This window comes from Somniosus microcephalus, chromosome 1 (assembly GCF_052327205.1).
Source record: "Somniosus microcephalus isolate GS21.2 chromosome 1, FLI_Smic_1.0, whole genome shotgun sequence".
NCBI lineage: Eukaryota > Metazoa > Chordata > Chondrichthyes > Squaliformes > Somniosidae > Somniosus > Somniosus microcephalus.
Genome location: NC_140987.1, coordinates 437,630,600 through 437,651,417, shown reverse-complemented (window position 1 = coordinate 437,651,417; position 20,818 = coordinate 437,630,600). Strand labels below are relative to the sequence as shown.

General features: G+C 45.0%; 2 protein-coding genes across 8 annotated transcripts in view; one reads left to right on the top strand and one right to left on the bottom strand.

The window, feature by feature from the left end:
- Positions 1 to 9,310, bottom strand: part of LOC147125317 (septin-6) — a 110,768-nt gene extending 101,458 nt beyond the window's left edge. For 2 of the 7 annotated variants that reach the window (XR_015079989.1, XM_086001122.1), the window contains exon 1: positions 9,088 to 9,295. Coding sequence is in view for 5 of the 7 variants with exons in the window: in XM_086001122.1 (XP_085857248.1) it covers positions 9,088 to 9,174 (87 nt within the window). In the remaining 2 variants the exon portion in view is untranslated. Of the gene's footprint in view, positions 1 to 9,087 lie in introns of all 7 variants that reach the window. The other 5 variants (XM_086001142.1, XM_086001133.1, XM_086001162.1 and 2 more) reach the window with 4 other exon arrangements.
- A 6,106-nt stretch (positions 9,311 to 15,416) lies between these two features.
- Positions 15,417 to 18,055, top strand: sowahd (sosondowah ankyrin repeat domain family d). The gene has a single exon (XM_086001107.1). The coding sequence runs from the start codon at positions 16,171 to 16,173 to the stop codon at positions 17,299 to 17,301; it is 1,131 nt and encodes a 376-aa protein (XP_085857233.1). The 5' UTR covers positions 15,417 to 16,170; the 3' UTR covers positions 17,302 to 18,055.
- Positions 18,056 to 20,818: the final 2,763 nt, after the last annotated feature.

The following is a 20,818-nucleotide window of genomic DNA, read 5'->3' as shown; positions in this document are numbered from 1 at the left end:
ACTTAGTTGCTTCCTCGTGGGAGTAATTGAGGTGAATAGCAGGGATGCTTTTGAGGGGAAGCTAGATAAGTACATGAGGAAGGAGTAGAAGGGTATGCTGATGGGTTTAGAGGACGTTGGGTGGCAGGAGGCTCGTGTGGAAAAGCAACTGGCATAGACAAGTTGGGCCGAATGGCCTGTTTCTGTGCTGTAAGTTCTTTGTAAGGGCACCTTATCTGAGGAAGGATGTTCTTGCCATGGAGGGAGTGCAGCAAAGATTCACCAGACTGATACCTGGGATGGCAGGAATGACATATGAGGAGAGATTGGGTCGATTGGGCTTATACTCGCTGGTGTTTAGAAGAATGAGAGGGGATCTCATTGAAACTTATAAAATTCTAACAGGACTAGACAGACCAGATGAAGGATGTTCCCGATGGCGGGGGAGTCCAGAACCAGGGGTCACAGTCTAAGGATAAGGGGTAAGCCATTTAGGACAGAGATGAGGAGGAATTTCTTCACCCAGAGAGTGGTGAACCTGTGGAATTCTCTACCACAGAAGGCAGTTGAGGCCAAGTCATTAAATATATTCAAGAAGGAGTTGGATATATTTCTTAAGGCTAAAGGGATCAAGGGATATGGGGAGAAGGCAGGGATAGGGTACTGAGTTTGGATGATCAGCCATGACCTCATTGAATGGCGGAACAGGCTCGAGGGGCCGAATGGCCTACTCCTAGTTTCTATGTAAAGCCAATGCCAGCGTAGGGTAGGGTAATGGTCTCCTTCCTGTGACACAACACAGATGAGAATCGTTAGATGTACACAGGAGTGGTTAGAGGAGCGCAGCACAAGTCAGATAACTGCGACGTGTCACCGGGTTTGCCTGCACCGTAAGTATCCATCACTATACAATCCCATCGCACCCGTCAACATCTTGGACATGACAATGTATCGTGTTGGCTCCTGATTTTGTTGCAAGAGATCGTAGGGAGAGACCAGAATGGCTGGAAAGGCTGGCCAGAATGAGATCGGAGAGACAGTGAGATGGATGCAAAGTGGGAATGAAAGAGTGATACAAATGCAACAGCCAACTGAGATTCAAGAATTCAGCATAATCTGGAGAGAGAAAAGTGAAAACTTAGATCAGAGACAGGAAGGGTAATTAAGTGCTGCATGCAGACCAGTTTTTTTATGTGGGAAGAAAAATCAACTAGCCGAAACAGCATGTTCTTTGACTAGCTCCCAATGCCATGTTCTAATGAACCTCATACTGTAAGAAGGCTAAATGCACAAAACTGTGATTGAGACATGGGGGAAAAAGTGGCCTACAACAAAAATCTATACGCACACACATTAGGTACACTAGGTGCAGAACAGTGAACACTAAAACACAGCCCTCAGAGTAGAACTGCTCTCACACGCTTCATAAAGGTGACAAGTACTTCCACTGCCTCGGTAACCATGTTATTTGGGCTAATGAGCTGATTGATCACCATAGTTTGAGGAGGCGGTGGAATGAGATTGTGTGAGGAGACTGCACTAGGGACGGAGATGGCATTAAGTACTGCACACAGCAAAAACAAAACTGTTGATTGAAATACACGAATGCAATTATTGTTAATTATTGAAACAATACACAAATGCAATTAATGTTAATTAAATGCGGGAAGAGAACTGAAAACAGGATACTTGGCAGCAGATGAATAGAACTTTGGCTTAATAAGCAAACTGCTATACTATGGAGTTAAAAACAATGGCGTAATCATGTTCCTCATTGGTAACAGAAAATACACAAACTACCAGAGATAAATACACATGTTAGATTTCAACTTGATATTGATGAAGCATCTTCATGTCTAACTATATATTCCTGACATGCTTGGACATTTATCAAGTTAATGATAAGTGCAATTCATATGATTGACAATTGCATTTACCTCCTCGATGGAAGAAACCATTTAGTCCCACTCTACCTTAACAGCCATTAAAATTGCTGTATACGATATCATTTTAGAACATAAGGAATAGGAGCAGGAGTAGGCCATACGACCCCTCGGGCCTGCTCCACCATTCAATAGGATCATGGCTGATCCAAATCTAGACTCACGTCCACTTCCCTGCCCACTCCCCATAACCCCTAATTCCCTTATCTGCTAGGAAAATGTCTATCTCCATTTTAAATTTATTTAATGTTGCAGCTTCCACAGCTCTCTGGGGTAGCAAATTCCATAGATTTACTACCCTCTGAGTGAAGAAGTTTCTCCTCATCTCAATTTTGAAACGGCAGCCCCTTATTCTAAGATTATGCCCCCTAGTTCTAGTCTCACCCATCAGTGGAAACATCCTCACCACATCCACCCGATCAAGCCCCCTCACAATCTTATATGTTTCGATAAGATCGCCTCATTCTTAGGATAAGGGAAAAGCCATTTAGGACAGAGATGAGGAGGAATTTCTTCACCCAGAGAGTGGTGAACCTGTGGAATTCTCTACCACAGAAGGCAGTTGAGGCCAAGTCATTAAATATATTCAAGAAGGAGTTAGATATATTTCTTAAGGCTAAAGGGATCAAGGGATATGGGGAGAAGGCAGGGATTTTGATTTCTATCTTTTTTTTTTTTACAGAAGTACTTTGTAACTCCCCCCCCCCCCCCCAGCTTTTCAAAGGTTTTGACTCCTTGCGGGGCACAGTCCGTGTCAATGGGCACACTTTAGTACCTTAACCAAGTGGGCAATCATGTGGGAAAGTTAACGACGGCTGTCAGCAGACTAACAAAGACCGCCTACTTCCACCTCCGTTAACATCGCCCGTCTCCGCCCTTGCCTCAGCTCATCCGCTGCTGAAACCCTCATCCATGCCTTTGTTACCTCTAGACTTGACTATTCCAATGCACTCCTGGCTGGCCTCCCACATTCCACCCTACGTAAAGTTGAGGTCATCCAAAACTTGGCTGCCCGTGTCCTCACTCGCACCAAGTCCCGTTTGCCCATCACCCCTGTGCCCACTGACCTACATTGGCTCCTGGTAAAGCAGTGCCTCGATTTCAGAATTCTCATCCTTGTTTTCAAATCCCTCCATGGCCTTGCCCCTCCCTATCTCTGTAATCTCCTTCAGCCGCACAGCCCCCCCACCGAGATATCTGCGCTCCTCTAATTCTGCCATCTTGAGCATCCCTGATTATAATCGCTCAACCATTGGTGGCCGTGCCTTCTGTTGCCTAAGCCCCAAGCTCTGGAACTCCCTGTCTAAACCTCTCCACCTCTCTTTCCTCCTTCAAGACGCTCCTTAAAACCGACCTCTTTGACCAAGCTTTTGGTCACCTGTCCTAATTTATCCTTATGTGGATCGGTACTACGTTAAAGGCGCTATATAAATACAAGTTGTTGTAGTTATTCAAATACATGGGGCAAAACAACAGAACTCAACCTTGCTCTCACCCAACATCCACACGCACGTCCAGCAGGAATCACGAGACAGCAATGAGGCCAAGTTTTCACTCCGTTACTCCGAGGGTGTAGGGGCCAATAGTAGCATCCGTACTGCTGCCACAGCTCCGATTTTCCCCAGTCAGAGCAGACCAGGGAAACCAAACTTGGGAGTCTCCTGTACGGCTCAGCTACTTCAGCATTTCCAATATTATCTCCACCCCCTCCAAAGACAGCGATGCAACCTTCGCCATTTAGAAATGTTCCCAATTAAACAGCAAATTGAGGAACATAGGAACAGGAGGAGGCCATTCAGCCCCTCGAGCCTGTTCCACCATTCAATGGGATCATGGCTGATCTGCGACCTAACTCCATATACCTGCTTTTGGCCCATATCCCTGAATACCTTTGGGTAACAAAAAGCTATTAATCTCAGATTTAAAATTAACAATTGATCTAGCATCAATTGCTGTTTGTGGAAGAGAGTTCCAAACTTCTACCACCCTTTGTGTGTAGAAGTGTTTCCTAATTTCACTCCTGAAAGGTTTGGCTCTAATTTTTAGACTATGCCCCCTAGTCCTAGAATCCCCAATCTACACCATCTGTTCCTCTTAATATCCTGAAAACTTTGATCAGATCACCCCTTAACCTTCTAAATTCTAGAGAATACAACCCTAATTGGTGTAATTGCTCCTTGTAACTTAACCCTTGAAGTCCGGGTATCATTCTGGTAAACCTACGCTGCACTCCCTCCAAGGCCAATCTATCCTTCCTAAGGTGTGGTGCCCAGAACTGCTCCCAGTGCTCCAGGTGTGGTCTAACCAGGGTTTTGTACAGCTGCAGCATAACTTCTACCCCCTTGTACTCTAGTCCTCGAGATATAAAGGCCAGCATTCCATTAGCCTTTTAGATTATTTTCTGTACCTGTTCACGAAGGGGCACTAATGTCTTATTAATTTAATTATGTCACATTGGAAATCCACAGTCAGTCAAATGTCCACAATATTGTGAAAGATTAAAATAATAAATTGAGGATGGTGAATATTTTAATACTAAACACACAAAAGTACAACTCAGTAAGAATGTCCTTTCCAAGTGAACTATCCCTGTCAACTGATGCCATTACAGCCCTGTTCTTCCTCCTGCCATATAATGCAAAGTCACACAGCAAAACTTAAAAAGCAAAGGATTAGTGGTTAGAATAGAAAACTTGGTAGCACTGACAGAAGAGACAAACATCACTGATCAAACTAAAATAAAGCTCGCAAACTAATGGTAAAAATTAAATATCTAGGAGTCTGTTACAAGGCTGCAACACATCCTTGGGAAGTCAGGTGGCATTCAGAAACTGCTTGAGCAAGGGGGACCGGGTGGTATAGAGGGTTTAGCATCTCTGTGGCCCAAATTCATCTGCTCCTTCTGCTGCCGCTGTGTGAAAGGAGCTTGGCAATCTCAACTCCGTATCTTGTCAATGTGAACTCACCCCACAAAATACCTCGCACTGCAGCAGCATGATGATACTGGAACTGCAGTCTTGCCCAGAACGGCCATAGAGGTAAAATGGATGGATAGCGGGAAAAAAATTGGCACTGATGTAGTGAGAGGTGCTCTTCTAGGATTGAGATTGAAGCAAGTTGGGACAGCGAAAGGGTTTTGTTATGCATTTTGCTCTGCTATATCTGACTTCGCTTGATGTTGACAATGACTGACAAGCCTCTCCACAAGGCACAAGTCAGGAATGTTGGAATGCTCATCACTGCCTGGATGGTTGCTGCCACAACAACACTCAAGAAGCTCAACGTCAGTGGACAAAGCAGTTCACTTGATCGATGCCCCTGGACTCAATGTCCACTCGCTCCATCACTGATGCACTGTCTACAGGAAGCACTGCAGCAACTCACCAAGCTGCCTTCGCCAGCACCTCACTCCCCCATGATCGCCATCACCAAGGACAACAGCAACAATGCTGTGGGAGCACTATCATCTCCAACTCACACACCATCATGTCTTGGGCATATATCGGTGTTCCTGCATTATCACTGGGTCAATATCCTGAAATTCCCTATCTGACACCATCAAGGGCGCACCGTCACAAAGACTGCAGCAGTTGACGGAGACCCACCACCAACTTCTGTAGGCAATAAATGCAGCCTTGTCAGAATCACCCACAGCCCGAGAACAAATTAAAACAAAAAAGTGCAGCAATCTTAAATTTCTCAACATTAACATCCCTCATCAAGAAACACCGACAAGGTCAGAGGCTGAGTATTCTGCAGCGAGTGACTCACCTCCTGATTCCCCAAAGCCTTTCCACCATCTACAGGGCACAAGTCAGGAGTGTGATGGAATACTCTCCACTTGCCTGGATGAGTGCAGCTCCAACAACACTCAAGAAACTCCACACCATCCAGGACAAAGCAGCCCAGCTGGATTACCACCACCTTAAACATTCACTCCCTCCACCACCAGCGCACCGTGGCTGCAGTGTGTACCATCTACAAGATGCACTGCAGCAACTCGCCAAGGCATCTTCGACAGCACCTCCCAAACCCGCGACCTCTACCACCTAGAAGGACAAGGGCAGCAGGTGCATGGGAACACCATCACCTCCAAGTCACACATCATCCTGACTTGGAAATATATCACCGTTCCTTCATCGTCGCTGGGTCAAAATCCTGGAACTCCCTAACAGCACTGTGGGAGTATCTTCACCACACGGACTGCAGCGGTTCAAGGCGGCGGCTCACCACCACCTTCGAGGGCAATTAGGGATGGGCAATAAATGCTGGCCTTTGCCAGCGATGCCCAGATCCCAGGAACTAATGAAAAAAAATTGCATATACCTTCTTGATGGAAGAAGCCATTTAGACCCACTCTACTTAACAGCCACGAAAATGGTGGTATAGGATATCCAGACATATCATTTTGATATTTTCTTTTCTAAAAGTACTTCGTAATTTCTCCCCCACCCCTTTTTCGAAGGTTTCCAACATTAACAGCTTGAGAAGCACCCTTAGGTTTATCACATCGCTCGCACTACCTCTTGCATCTTACTGACAGCCATCTGCTATTCTCTTCATAATATGCTTTAAAAAAAAATCACGTGAAAGGAGTTCACTCGGCCTTCCTGTCTCAGCACTGGGGAACTTTCATCACCGCCCAACCACCAAAATGCGCCAGATGTGCACAGAAAGAAAACTCCGTGTCGACAACAGAAAGCTCTCGCCGAAGAACAAAACTGGTGGCACAAGAAACTCAAATGACAAAACTCCGTTACACAACATCTGAATTAGAAAGCCAGCCAATTCACAAACTCTAATAAATATTTTGTTGTTATGACACAAATTGCGACAACTTTTAAGGCCAACAGAATCCTTTAATATATTAGAACATGGGGGGGGGGGGGGAGGTGGTGAGGGGTCCACTATTCTCCTGTAAAATGCTGTGGAGTAACACCCTAAATCACTCCAGTTAAATGACATACTTCAGTTACAACCACACATATTGGGAAAATTGTTTTCAATTAAACTTGCCAACAAAAAAAAGCTAGCCTTGAATATATTACAACTACGCAACAGATCTCAGAATCCAGAAGATGCCTGAAACTGCAAAAGCAAGGCCTCGACATTCTTTCATTCGCTAAAGCCCCACAGACACTATTTCCTAGTGTATTTGCACGCATTATACCTTAGATGTAACACACAGTCAGCTGTCATCCTGAATCTCACTAAAGTGTCTATGATGTGCTGCATTCATAGAATCAGTTACGGCACAGGAGGAGGCCATTCGGCCCATCGAGGCTATGCCAGCTCTCTCCAAGAGCACTTCAGCTAGTCCCACTCGTTCCCCCCCCACCCCCAACCCTTTCCCCCGTAGCCCTGCAAATTTTTTTCCCTTTAGGTACTTATCCAACTCCCTTTCGAAAGCCGTGATTGAGTCTGCCTCCACCACACTTTCAGGCAGTGCATTCCAGATCCTAACCACTCGCTGCATAAAAACATTTTTCCTCACATTGCCTTTTAACCCACCTAATCTCTCTTCACTTCTCCACTTTATATATTCCTCATGATTTTCTTTAATATTGTTAACCCCAATTTTATCATATGCCTCCCCTCCCCAAGTCCAGCACCTCTTCATTATCCTTTTCTATTTTTACATTGAACCTATGTTGTGCTCGCTATATCCCAATTATTTGGCTACTGTCATCAGTTATTTGTCCCAAACTAAAACAAGCAACATTTCTATCCTTGTTAGGCTAGAAACATACTAATCTAGGAAGCAGCCTTGAGTGCATTCTAAAATGTATTCTCCACATGAATTGACAAGAGCACAACATAGTTTCAGCACGGTGACTTCAGATCTGTAATACTTTTGCTAGCATAGGCTTAGCATTCAGTTTGCTTTGTTGATTTATGCTGGGATGTTGCAGAGTAGTAAAGCTGTGAGTCGCTGGAGTTTAATGTGGGGAAGTGGGAGGTCATCCACTTTGGATCAGAGAAAGACAATTCTGGGTATTTTCTTAATGGTGGGAGATTGGGAGCTGTGGAGGAGCAAAAGGGGTTGGGTGTCCAGGTTCACAAATCACTAAAAGCTCTTGCACAGGTTCAAAGAAGGGTAATGGAACGTTGCCCTTTATCTCGAGGGCTGGAACACAAGAGTAAAAATGTGGTGCTTCAGTTGTACAGAGCCTTGTTTAGACCCCTACCTGAAGTACTGCATTCAGCGTTGGGCACTGAACCTTAGAACTGGCCTTGAAGTGTATATAGTGCAGATTCACCAGAATGATACCAGGGCTTAAAGGGTTAAATTAGGCAGTACAGGTTCGAGTTTTAGCAGGTTGAGCAGTGATCTAATCGAGATCGCAGTGTGCAAAACTGTATTTTAAATCAATAAAAATACCAACCATAACGGTGAAATAATCCACGGGACATGGGTTTAGATCGTTTCCCATTTAACATTTAGGTGGAATAAATCAATTCTAAAAACCGTTATGGTGCGGTGAAGGGTACAGGACTTGCTTCCTTCCCTACAATGCGGGTCATTGCCACCCTCATCTGCTCATAACCAGCGGATACTTGAACAATTTAAAGGCATGACCCTTCGAAAAATAATAGGTTTGTGCATAAAGTGGAAAGTGCAGGTGGCACATACATAACGGAGCCAGTGCGCACGGTTCCCTCCCCACCCACAACAAGCTACCGGTGCTGAAAATGGCGGGAGGGAGACATTGAACAGATTGTGTCTCTCTCGCTTTCCCACCACCATCACCCGCCCCCAAACAAACACACACACACACTTACTTCATTTTTTTAATTAATTAAATTGCAATTTAAAGATTCAGTCCAGAAGCCAACGCCCAGTGTCTGTCTGTCTGTCTTTCTTTCATCCATCCACCCACCCATCCATCCATCCTTGCTGAGTGAACAATAGCTGAGCTGACCAGCTGAGCAACAACAGCAGCTCACTGACCCCGGGGGCGAAGTGGCTCCTCATTTGCAAAAAGAGGAAGAAAATGCAGCGGAGGCGCTTGGCAAATGCCGTCCTCCCTTCCTCTCTGTCTGTCTGTCTCGCTCTGTGTGTGCAAACGGCTGAAAGAAATCCATGCATAGAATTTAAATGCATGCAGTTAAATCCTAAATGAGGGCGGAGAAGAAGTTTGTGTGTGTCTAGTTGCTCACTCACCATCTGCCGAGCTACTTCAGCCGCCGCCATTGTCGATCCGCGGGTGACCAGAAGCTCCCGGGCTCCGGACAGAGACACTGGGTGCATATCGGCCGCTACCACCTCGCCGGGAGAGGGGGGATGGAACCAGCTACAATCCTTTCCCCTCCTCACTCTGATTTTTTGGGGGGTTAGTTTTTCTTTCCCAGTCAGTGCATATTATTACAATGTTAATCTGGCCTGGTAACTCCCCGCTACTTTCCCCCTATGTAGTCACATCTTCATCATCATGAGATCGGCCGCCCCTCTTTTCACAATGGTAGGGTCCCCCATTCGGGCACACTGTAGCGGAAACGAAAAGTATCGTTTTTTTCGCTACAAATATTACTTTAAAGGGATTGCGTGGAGTTCGTTCATTAACAAATTATTGCAGCTTTATTTATTGAATTGCAGTAAATTGGTTATTTCCCAATGTCTTAAACTTTATTTTTTTTTTAATCCGTTATAAATTTTATAAAGTCGCAAGCTGATTTCAAACTGAAAAATATTTGCAAGGAAACCATCGATATTTCTTAACTGTTGCTGCGTTTGGTTTGTTTTTAGAAATTACGGTGCAGCCGCTTGAGTCTGTTGTTGCTCTCTAGCAGGTGCGGCAATTTCGGCATTTTAATGCCCTATCGGCTGCGTCATTGCAACTAAGTGTGTCGAAGTTGTCTTTTCCCCCTCCCACTGAACTGGTGGGTGATATCCGCAGGCGGCAATAGAGCAGCGAGCTCCCACATTGATTTGAAAGGTGCATAACCTTTAGATGTCTGCCTGGATTGACGCAAACTACAGTATAGTGTTAAATACGACTTGATGTGCCTCCTACTGTAAGCAATGACTAACCCCATGCCGTACACAGTGACTCACCCTTCCACTGTGTACAATAAACCAAGTGTTGGATTTCATTTTTTTTTAATTTAAATTGCGTCCTTAAGTCTTAATTTCCATGAGATTACATTTCAAAATAGGAGGCATAGTCTAAAAATTAAAGCCAGACCTTTCAGGAGTGTAATTAGGAAACACTTCTACACACAAAGGGTGGTAGAAGTTTGGAACTCTCTTCCGCAAACGGCAATTGATGCTAGATCAATTGTTAATTTTAAATCTGAGATTGATTTTGTTAACCAAAGGTATTAAGGGATATGGGCCAAAGGCGGATATATGGAGTTTGGTCGCAGATCAGCCATGAGATCATCGAATGGCGGAACAGGCGCGAGGGGCTCAATGGCCTACTCCTGTTCCTGTGTTCCTATAAAATAAATATCGTGTGTGGGGTGCCCCACCCACACCGCCCTGCTTCTTTTCGTTAGCTGGTAATAACATGCATAACATTCTGATTGTTTTAAATCCAATTTCCCCCTTAATATTTCCCAGGTCCTCTCCTGAAGGCATTAGCTCATGCTGGGATACCATTCCATAGGTACTGGATGCTCCCATGCCAAGTGGCCATTATTTTCTGTGTGCCTAATTAGTGGACAGTGGCAGACTATTCAACTACAGGAGGCACTACAGATTATCTTTCCAGCGCAGTTCACTGGGTAGCGAGTTGGAACCGTGACTGATTTCCACCTCTGTAGCTCAGGGCACTCATATATGCCAAATATATAGTGCCATCCCAGGTGAAGTCCGCTAACTCAACACCAACCACAATCAAATTTAAGACTGTGTGCCTCAACTGCACGCTAACTCAACCAACTAACAGATTATAAATTGAATGCTTTGAGTTAAATGCTGCTATTATCATAACTCCTCCAGTGGCCAAGTGGGCAAAGGCACCAGCTTGTGTAATACAGATCAGAAGTTGTTATGATCTGGAATGCACTGCCTGAAAGGGCGGTGGAAACAGATTCAATAATAACTTACAAAAGGGAATTGGATATATACTTGAAAAGGAAAAAATAATTGCAGGGCTATGGGGAAAGAGCAGGGGAGTGGGACTAATTGGATTGTTCTTTCGGAGAGGCAGCACAGGCACGATGGGCCAAATGGCCTCTTTCTGTGCTGTATGATTCTAGGAAGGTCCCAGATTCAAACTCCAATCAGTACTGAGTTTCTCCCCAAGCCAGGGGACCAGCTGGGAGAGGGTGGGGTGGGGTGGGTGGGGGAGCGGAGGAAGGTTAGATAGCCAATCTGGAAGGGGAATTCCTCTTTCTCAGTGATAACTCATGTTGGCCTGGGTTATTGCTGAGAAAGGGAGATTTCTGCTTCCAGACTGGCTATCCAGTGACCCATGTAAGTGGCAAATGACAGAATTGGGTTTAGCTACAATGCCCGGCATAGTTGAATAGCCTACTGACAGTCACCATCTACTCTCACACCTAAAGAATGGTCACTTGAGTGAGGTACTGGAACTGTACTCCAGCGGGTCTGTGCCATCAGCAGAGGAGGGTAGAAAATTGAAAAGAAAGTTGTTGCTATGCAGCAATTGCCTTAGGCGGCTGTGTGAATGTGACACATTAAACAGTGCCAGCTCTTTCACATTTACATGATTATGAATTCCCATCGTGGTGGTTCTCTGGATTCCTCTAAAACCACAAGTCACAGTTTACATAAACATGTCTGCAAATGTGGTGATGATATGCGCAGTGGTGCTTATTACATTGGCTCCCGGTCCGGCAACACCTCAATTTTAAAATTCTCATCCTTGTTTTCAAATCGCTCCATGGCCTCGCCCCTCCCTATCTCTGTCACCTCCTCCAGCCCCACAACCAATGTTCCCTTCGCTCTGGAGCTCCTGCGCAGCTGGCTCACCGCCTTTTAAATGGGAAAAACCGCGCATGCGCAGTATTGTGAATGGGCCGCACACCCCAAAAAAAATTAAAGGGACATCGCCTGCAACCCTTCAAGACCTCTGCACTCCTCCAATTCTGGCCTCTTGGGTATTCCGCATTTTAATCGCTCCACCATTGGTGGCAGTTCCTTCTGCTGCCCAGGCCCTAAGCTCTGGAATTCCCTCCCTAAACCTCTCCGCCTCGCCACCTCTCTCTCCACCTTTAAGACGCTCCTTAAAACCTACCTCTTTGACCAAGCTTTTGGTCATCTGTCCTAGTATCTCCTTACATGGCTCGCTGTCCAATTATGTTTGATAACGCTCCAGTGAAGCGCCTGCAGATGATTTACTATGTTAAAGCGCTATATAAATGCAAGTTGTTGTTGTTGTTAGTGTGCGAGGCCCGTTGCACACAGCTGCACATGCCCCTTACTTGAGTCCACCAATCGTGCACCAATAAATAAAATACACTTCCCTTTAAGCATGTCATAATATCGTGACGCTCATTGGTTTTTGAGTGCTGATCTGACACAGCATTACTTCAGCATCAGAAGCTCCAATTCTAGTTTTGGTTCTTTACTGTAATTTTGATGCAGAATGTATACCAATGAAAGGAAACGAACGGAAATAACTTGCATTTACATGGCACTTTTCACGACCTCAGGATGTCCTAAAACGCTTTACAGCCAATGAAGTACCGTTGAAGTGTAGTCGCTGTTGTATTGGAGAAAAATGCAGCAGCCAAGTTGCGCACAGCAAGCTCCCACAAACAGCAATGAGAAACATAACCAGATAAAAAAATTTTAGTAGTGATGATGAGGGATAAATATTGGCCAGGATACCCGGGAGAACTCCCCTGCTCTTTTTTGAATAGTGTCACGGGATCTTTTACGTCCACTTGAGAGGGCAGATGGGGCCTCGGTTTAACGTCTCATATAAATTGTTTGTTAAACGTACTTGCAAAAGAATTGTTCTGCAATGATCAATAGTTGCGCCAAGGTTAGACAGAATATTTACAAAGAGGTGCAGGGACAACACATTTAAAGAAACCATACACCAATATGAGTCCGCACCATCAGAAGAGGTGAGAACATTTGTAGGGGTTGAAAGATGTAAGGGTTCAATCATACTGCCACTTTTGTATTGAAGTAAAGCAGTTTCATGGATGCATCATTACAGCAGAGATAGTGGATGCATTGGTTGTGATCTTCCAAAATTCCCTAGATTCTAGAACGGTCCCAATGGATTCGAAGGTAGCAAATATAGCCCCGCTGTTCAAGAAAGTAGGGAGAGAGAAAACAGGGAACTACAGGCCAGTTAGCCTAATGTCAGTCGTCGGGAAAATGCTGGAATCCATTATTAAGGAAGTGGTATCAGGGCGCTTAGAAAATCATAATATGATTAGGCAGAGTCAACATGGTTTTATGAAAGGGAAATCGTGTTTGACAAATTTATTAGAGTTTTTTGAGGATGTAACTAGCAGGGTAGATAAAGGGGAACCAGCGGATGTAGTATATTTGGATTTCCAAAAGGTATTCAATAAGGTGCCACATAAAAGGTTGTAATGTATCCAAGTTTGCTGATGATATTTATTTCAATTCTTTAATTTGCCATATGTAACCAGTACAATACAATGGAATGCTTACTCCCCGTAGGGACACGTCAGCTATTCTTACAGCGCCGTGTTCAGAAAGTCAATTCTTTGGCATCCAGTGGCAGTGGGAGCACGATGTCCCTCAGCCGCTCCGTCCTCCTCGTCACCGCGGCCTCCTCCTCACTGTTGCCGGCTCGGCTCCACGTGTGGTGGCCTGCTTCTCCCGCTCACCCTCTGGCCACCATTCCCGATATACAGATATACAGAGCTAGGTGGGAAAGTAAGCTGTGAAGAGGACACAAAGAGCTTGCAAAGGAATATAGACAGTGGGCAATAAGGTGGCAGATGGAGTATAATGTGGGGAAATGCAAGATTATTCACTTTGGTAGGAAGAATAGAAAAACAGAATATTTTTTAAATGGTGAGAACTTATTAAATGTTGGCGTTCAGGGAGATTTAGGTGTCCTCGTACAGGAAACACAGAAAGCTAGTATGCAGGTACAGCAAGCAATTAGGAAGGCAAATGGCATGTTGGCCTTTATTGCAAGGGGGCTGGAGTACAAGAGTAAGGAAGTCTTACTACAATTGTACAGGGCCTTGGTGAGACCACACCTGGAGTACTGTGCACAGTTTTGGTCTCCTTATCTAAGGAAGGATATACTTGCCTTAGAGGCGGTGAAATGAAGGTTCACTAGATTGATTCCTGGGATGAGAGGGCTGTCCTATGATGAGAGATTGTGTAGAATGGGCCGATACTCTCTGGAGTTTAGAAGAATGAGAGGTGATCTCATTGAAACATACAAGATTCTGAGGGGGGTTGACAGGGTAGATGCTGAGAGATTGTTTCCTCTGACTGGAGCGTCTAGAACTAGGGGACATATTCTCAAGAAAAGGCATCGGCCATTTAGGACCGAGATGAGGAGGAATTTCTTCACTCAGGGGATTGTGAATCTTTGGAATTCTCTGCCCCAAAGGGCTGTGGATGCTGAGTCTTTGAGTATATTCAAAGCTGAAATAGATAGATTTTTGGACTCTAGGGGAAATCAAGGGATATGGGGATCAGGCGGGAAAGTGGAGTTGAGGTTGAAGATAAGCCATGATCTTATTGAATGGTGAAATGCGATGCTGGCCTGTAGCACTGTAGCAGAGGAATACAAATGTGGAGCAGGCTTGAGGGTCTGTATGGCCTACTCCTGCTCCTAATTCTTATGTCCTTATCATTGTAATTAAGGAATCAGAGCCCAACTAAAGCCAACCATTGTGAGCTCCTTTGTGTCTGCCCTCAATGACTGCACATCACACTCCACACATGTCAGTCTGAGACTGGTAGCTTCAGTATAACTGTGACCCAAATGCCAGTGTTCTCACTGAGTACAACAGTTGCTTTATAACACACCACTAGCCAGAACTAGCACTGACCTGTATCAAGTACAATTTAATATAAGCTCCAACATATACAAACGTTTGCCTCATCCATCTTTCCCTTCCATTCCATGTACTTGAGTTGACGTTATACATTTGTCCTTTGTGTATTTGATAATAAATGGCCATTTCACAACATGGGAAAGTGCGTGTGTACGCGAACATTAGGTGAGGTAAGAGTTTGGTCCAACTGTGATGCCGCCCACAGCCGAATAGCCCGGTGACATCCGGTGCTGGCACCTGTAGCAGAGGAATACAAACCTTTAGGAAGGCAGGGCGAAAGCTGGTACAAAATATATTCATTTCAAAAGCCTGTAATTTATGTCAACGGTTTAAATTAAAAGAAATGAGAGTCATTGTTCCCAGTGACCTAATCTTAAATGTTTAACTTTTCTTTCTTAACCTTTGCAATCCTTTATCTATCCTGTGAACTTTGAGGACCTGCACATGATAAATAACAGGCAAACTGATTGTAGGAGTAGAGGATGCCTATGTGCAACATCAGATTCCAGAGAAATTGATTCTGCAATTGCCCATTTGTTCTATTTCAAATCAGATACTCCTTCCTGCTCAATTCGCGGGCAATTTAATCGGAACAATGTTGGTTCCAAGAACTTTTGGGTTGGACTGGATTGTATTGAAAAATAGCAGAGAGATTTCGTGATAACTCTGTTAACTGTTGGTGGTGCAGTTGGAGATTTATTTTCAAGTTACTTCCTGGACGCCTGTGTGCGTGTGGGGATTTTTTTTCGGGGGGTGAAATTTCTATTCTGCTTTTAGCAACTAGAGAGAGAGAGTGACAAAAACTCGTGACTGAGTTCCACTTTAAAAGGGTCGACGCAGCAGATTGTTTTAAACAATTTTATTAGCAGCAGGGAAGTTCTGAGGCCAAATCAGCGACAAATGGGCAGCGTTGTGCTGACGAGGAGGAGAACGGGCAGCGAGCAGTGAAACACTCCCTGAATTAGGAGGCAAAGGTCGGTCCAGCCTCTGATTTGAGAAACACGAAGGAGAAGGAAACTGAGCAAAAGGGACATTCCAAATGCCGGGCTAAAGATTTTAAAAAAAACCCGAGTTAGTGCCCACTGGCTGTGCACGTTTTTTTTATATATATACTTAGAGCAAGGAAATTCCACGGGGGCGTGGCGCAACGAGGACATTGAGCTGGGCTGATTTGATCACCGGTTAATCTCGAAGTACAGACCTGGCTCCCTCCAAGCACGACTCGAAGGAGAGAGAAGGGGGAGGAAAATCCAGCGAGAGGAGGCTGAGGATGTTTGAGAAGTTGGCTGAGATGAGCCACAGCCGCTTCTTGGCGGCGGACGGTCCGGGAGATGCGCCGACCGCCCTGGACTGTGACCGGAGCCTCTCGCCTTCCAAAAGCTGCAACCCTCTGACTTACAGCGCGGTCCTGGAGGACGTGAACCGCCTGTCCCACCTGTTGGGCCGCTTCCTGCAAAGTTCCTCGGAAAATCCCGGCAGACTGGGAGCGGGCGGCTTGGCCGAAGTCGGCGCAGATCCGCCGGCCGGGAAGTCGGGATGTCAGAAAAGGAGACCCTGGAGCAAGGCTGGCGATCGCTGGTCACGCATGAGTTTCCGGGGCAGCCGGCGAGATGGCGGCGCAAGTGCGGCGGACTCGGCAGCGGGCGGGTCGCCGGCCAGCGGGAAGACATGCCTGGGGGAGCTGATGGTCAGCAATGGGTTCAGTGGCATGTGGAGCGCCTACGGCACAGGGCCGGACAGCGGAGGGGAGCCGGGGCAGAGGGAGTCCATGTCCTCCTCGGGCACCGACCAGTCGAGCGGCCCCCCGTGCGTGGCCCTGGAGCCGGCGGAACACGAGTGGATGCTGGCGGCGGCCCAGGGCGACTGGCAGAGGATGGAGTCCCTGCTGCTCTCCGACGCCAACCTGCTGAACAAGAAGGACTTTGTGAGCGGGCTGACGGCCGCCCACTGGCTGGCCAAGCAGGGCAAAGCCGAGACCCTGATCGAGCTGGTGCGCTGGGCTGAACGCCGGGGTTGGCCGCTGGACCTGAACGCCAAGGCGGGCGGCGGCGGCTACAGCCCGCTGCACCTGGCCGCCATGCAAGGCCACCACACCCTGGTCAAGCTGCTGGTGGGCGCCTTCAGCGCCGACCCGGACGCCCGCGATTACTCCGGCAGGAAAGCCTGGCAGTACCTGGGCAGCGAGGCGTCCGGCCAGCTCAAGCAGCTGGCCGGGGCTCAAGAGGAAGAGCAAGAGCCCCAGGCTGTGCCCGCGGAGAAGAAGCGTGCTCGGCTGCTGGTGGCACAGGAGGATCAAGTGGATGGCCCAGCCAAAAAGCCCCAATTGTCCAGAATAGCTCCAATACACCGATTCTTTACATCGTTATACTGGCGGCGGAGGAAAGCACAAGACCAGCGCTGACCAGCCTGAAGTGCTCTACAGATAACTAATAGACAATAGACTGACCCAGGCACTGGGTGTGTATTTAACTGGAACTGGTTACGCATGAAGAATCTAAGTATATATTTTTTTAAAAATCATGTCTAAAATCTCTCCTCGCAATTTTGATATGTTTTAATATAATTTGTCATTTTCCTTAAACGTTGTTTCCCCTTTTCAAATGGTAAATATATTCAGGGAAGCTCCCTTTATGTGTTGACACATACGGAAGATTCCCTGCAGAATGGGAGGCTGTGTTCATTAAATCTCTCGAACATCTACTTTTGATAAGTAACTGGAGTTTGGGAGTAACGCCGGATTAGAAATACTAATTAGAAATACTAAGTTCTGACGAAGGGTCATCGACCTGAAACATTAACTCTGTTTCTCTCCACTGCTGCTGCCTGACCTGCTGAGTGTTTCCAGCATTTTCTGTTGTTATTTTAAAAGTACTGTTGTGTTGCTTGTTGATGTAAATTCGAAAAGGAAGTAACGAGAAATAAATTGGTTCGTTAATGTCCGTCCTGTACTTACAGTAGGCATGTGATGACATCAGGAGCAGATGTGATTGAACAGATCACAAGGATAAAAGATTATTCAACTTTATTCTTACTCCTTTGAGACTGGTTATTACTGTGTAAATACTGTCCGGGTCATTTATGTTGTTTCTGTGATTCCACTTTAGTTGTAAATTTCAATATGAATAATAATGGACAATAAAAGTAAAAATACAAGACATTATGTGAAGTGTTTTTTTAGTGAGTTGCAAACTTGAATGTGTTCATGGCAACACTTAAATTAAATTTCAAATAGTACAGAAATATTGTTACACTAATTTTCAACATGTATTGTGAAAAACTGTAATGTTTGCATGTAAATCGAATATCAACTATTTTTAGAACCATATTTGAAAGTGTTCTACTGGAACATTATCTCCTCTTCTGCATATTCCACAGCCCTCTGGTCTGAATTTTGACTTCAGTAATTTCAGACCATCGACATATCCTCCATTCTCCTTACAACAGGGGGTGTTGGGTGAGTATGTCAGTGCCGGGGGGAGGGGAGGTGGGTTAACCTGTTGGGTGTAGACCCTTTGTTAGAACACAGTTGGCCTTATATTCCCCTTTTTTTGGGACTGACACACATACTGTATGTTTCCCAAATCTTCTGTTTTCACTTCAGACCTCCTGCATTTGCAGGTCCCCCCCCCCTCTCAATATTCCCACTCTTTTCCCTGTGTCGGTCTTTCTCACACCTTTTCACCATCTTGGCTTGTTGCACACTGTTTTGTTCATTTATTGCCTTTACATAGCCTCACTGAGATAATAACAGAAAATGCTGGAAATACTCAGCAGGCCAGGCAGCATCATTTCAGATTTCCAGCATCCGCAGTATTTTGCTATTGTACTCCCTGAGATAATCTTTTATATCATCTAATAGCTTCCTGCTTTTCTATGAAGCAGTTTGCGGGACCATCAGCCCATTAACTTCCGTTCTGTGGTTGGTTTGTCCTTTTTCAACCCAACTTGCGTGACTTTCAGTTTCCAGTTTTGATGAAGGGTCTACACCTGAAATGTTAACCTGCCTTTGTTCCTTACAGATGTTGATGGACCTGTGTGTTTCCAGTATTTCCTGTTTTTACTTTTTATTCAGAACATGTATGTTTTTATCAGTAAATTGACTCAGTGGCCCTCATGTATTCTTCTTCACAAGTAGTTTGAGGTAGGAAAAAAATGATTTGTCCCATGCCTCAAAATTTCAACAAACTATCTGAAGCATAGTGCAAATAAATGTTGGTCTGTGTGTGTGTACCACTTTGTAACTGGACAATTTATACAGTATTTTCCCAATTTTTTAAACAGGTACTTTTGTTTGTGGTGATAAAATCTAGGTTGCCTTGTGTGGTTAATTTATCACTGAATGTATGTTACCATTCACAGTAATATAACAAGGTAATTATTGCTACTCTATATAAATACTCTACAAAATACAATGTAGGGCATATTTACATTGCAGCTACTGCTCTGAACTGGTGGTTGCAGTTCAAGTTCCAATCATAAAGTGTTTTTTTATTGCTTAACACCTCACTGGCTGGAGTCCTAACTCCTGTGTGATTGCCTGGATACACCTCTATGTATAGAACTCTCTCTCCCAATAGTTAAAACATTAAAAATTTACAGAGGGGAGAATCCTTGCTTGCGAAAGACTGACACTGAGGTCAGGTAAAGGTGCTTAGGAATCACAATAGACCTGGAGAATTTTGTAAACCAGGTTTGGCACTGTGCTAGATTTACACTCCATAAGGTGTTAAAACCAAATTGGTGTGAGACTACACACTCTCATTCTGCTTTACTCCACAGTTGCACCCTGACCCTGGATTTACACTGCAAATATAGTGTCAGGGCAAAGTGGAAATTGCTTTGCACCAATGCCAAACTTGCAATGTTAATACATCCTTAGGGTGTTGTTGCACTACAGGTATTGTTTGAGACCCATACTTAAAGTTTCCGACTCCAAGTTATACTACTGGCTTTGAATCACTCTGGCCATGGCAATCATATTTCTGAATTTGTGCTCATATGCAAATACAAGTTAATATTGAAAGGGGTTGGAGCTGACGGGACCGTTGGTTCTCAGCTAACATTTAAGACTTTTTCGACTTGCCTAAATTTGATTTGGGCGACCTAACATCCTCATCAGTTACATAATGCTTTGCATGGATGTGTAGCAGTTTCAACTTTGCATTGAAGCAAACTATTGTTTAACTAGTCTATCCAACATGAAATGAGTTGCTGATCTGATTTAAAATACAATAATTAAATGTACTGTCCAAGTGTGGTATCATAATTGAAGTAGCATGAAATACTATTTCAGGTTAACCCATGACACCAGGATAAGAGAATACAGATTCAAACTGGCAAAGATAAATTTAGGACCACTATCTCAAAGTTCCTTTTCACTAGGGTTGCAAAATTCCGGGAATTGTTAAAAGAGGAAACTTTCCATCGCTCCTAGGACCCCAGCTATTCACAATATGTATAAATGATCTAGACGAGGGAACTAGATGTAATATCTTCAAGTTTGCAGACGACACAAAACTGGGTGGGCGTGTGTGCTGTGAGGAGGATGCTGAGAAACTCGAGTATGATTTGGACAGAAGCATAGCAGATGCAGTATAATGTGGATAAATGCGAGGTTATCCACTTTGGTGGCAAAAACAGGAAGACCGATTATCTGAATGGCAATTGATTGGGAGAAGGGGAAGTGCAACGAGACCTGGGTGTCCTTGTGCACCAGTCGCTGAAGGTAAGCATGCAGGTGCAGCAGGCGGTTAAGAAGGCAAATGGTATGTTGGCCTTCGTAGCGAGAGGGTTCGAGTACAGGAACAAGGATGTCTTGCTGCAGTTGTACAGGGCCTTGGTGAGAGCACACCTTGAGTATTGTGTGCAGTTTTGGTCGCCTTATCTGAGGAAGGATGTTCTTGCCATGGAGGGAGTGC

What these genes read in the sequence shown, in the direction of transcription:
- sowahd (XM_086001107.1), top strand. Translation starts at nt 16,171, where the DNA reads ATGTTTGAGAAGTTGGCTGAGATGAGCCACAGCCGCTTCTTGGCGGCG.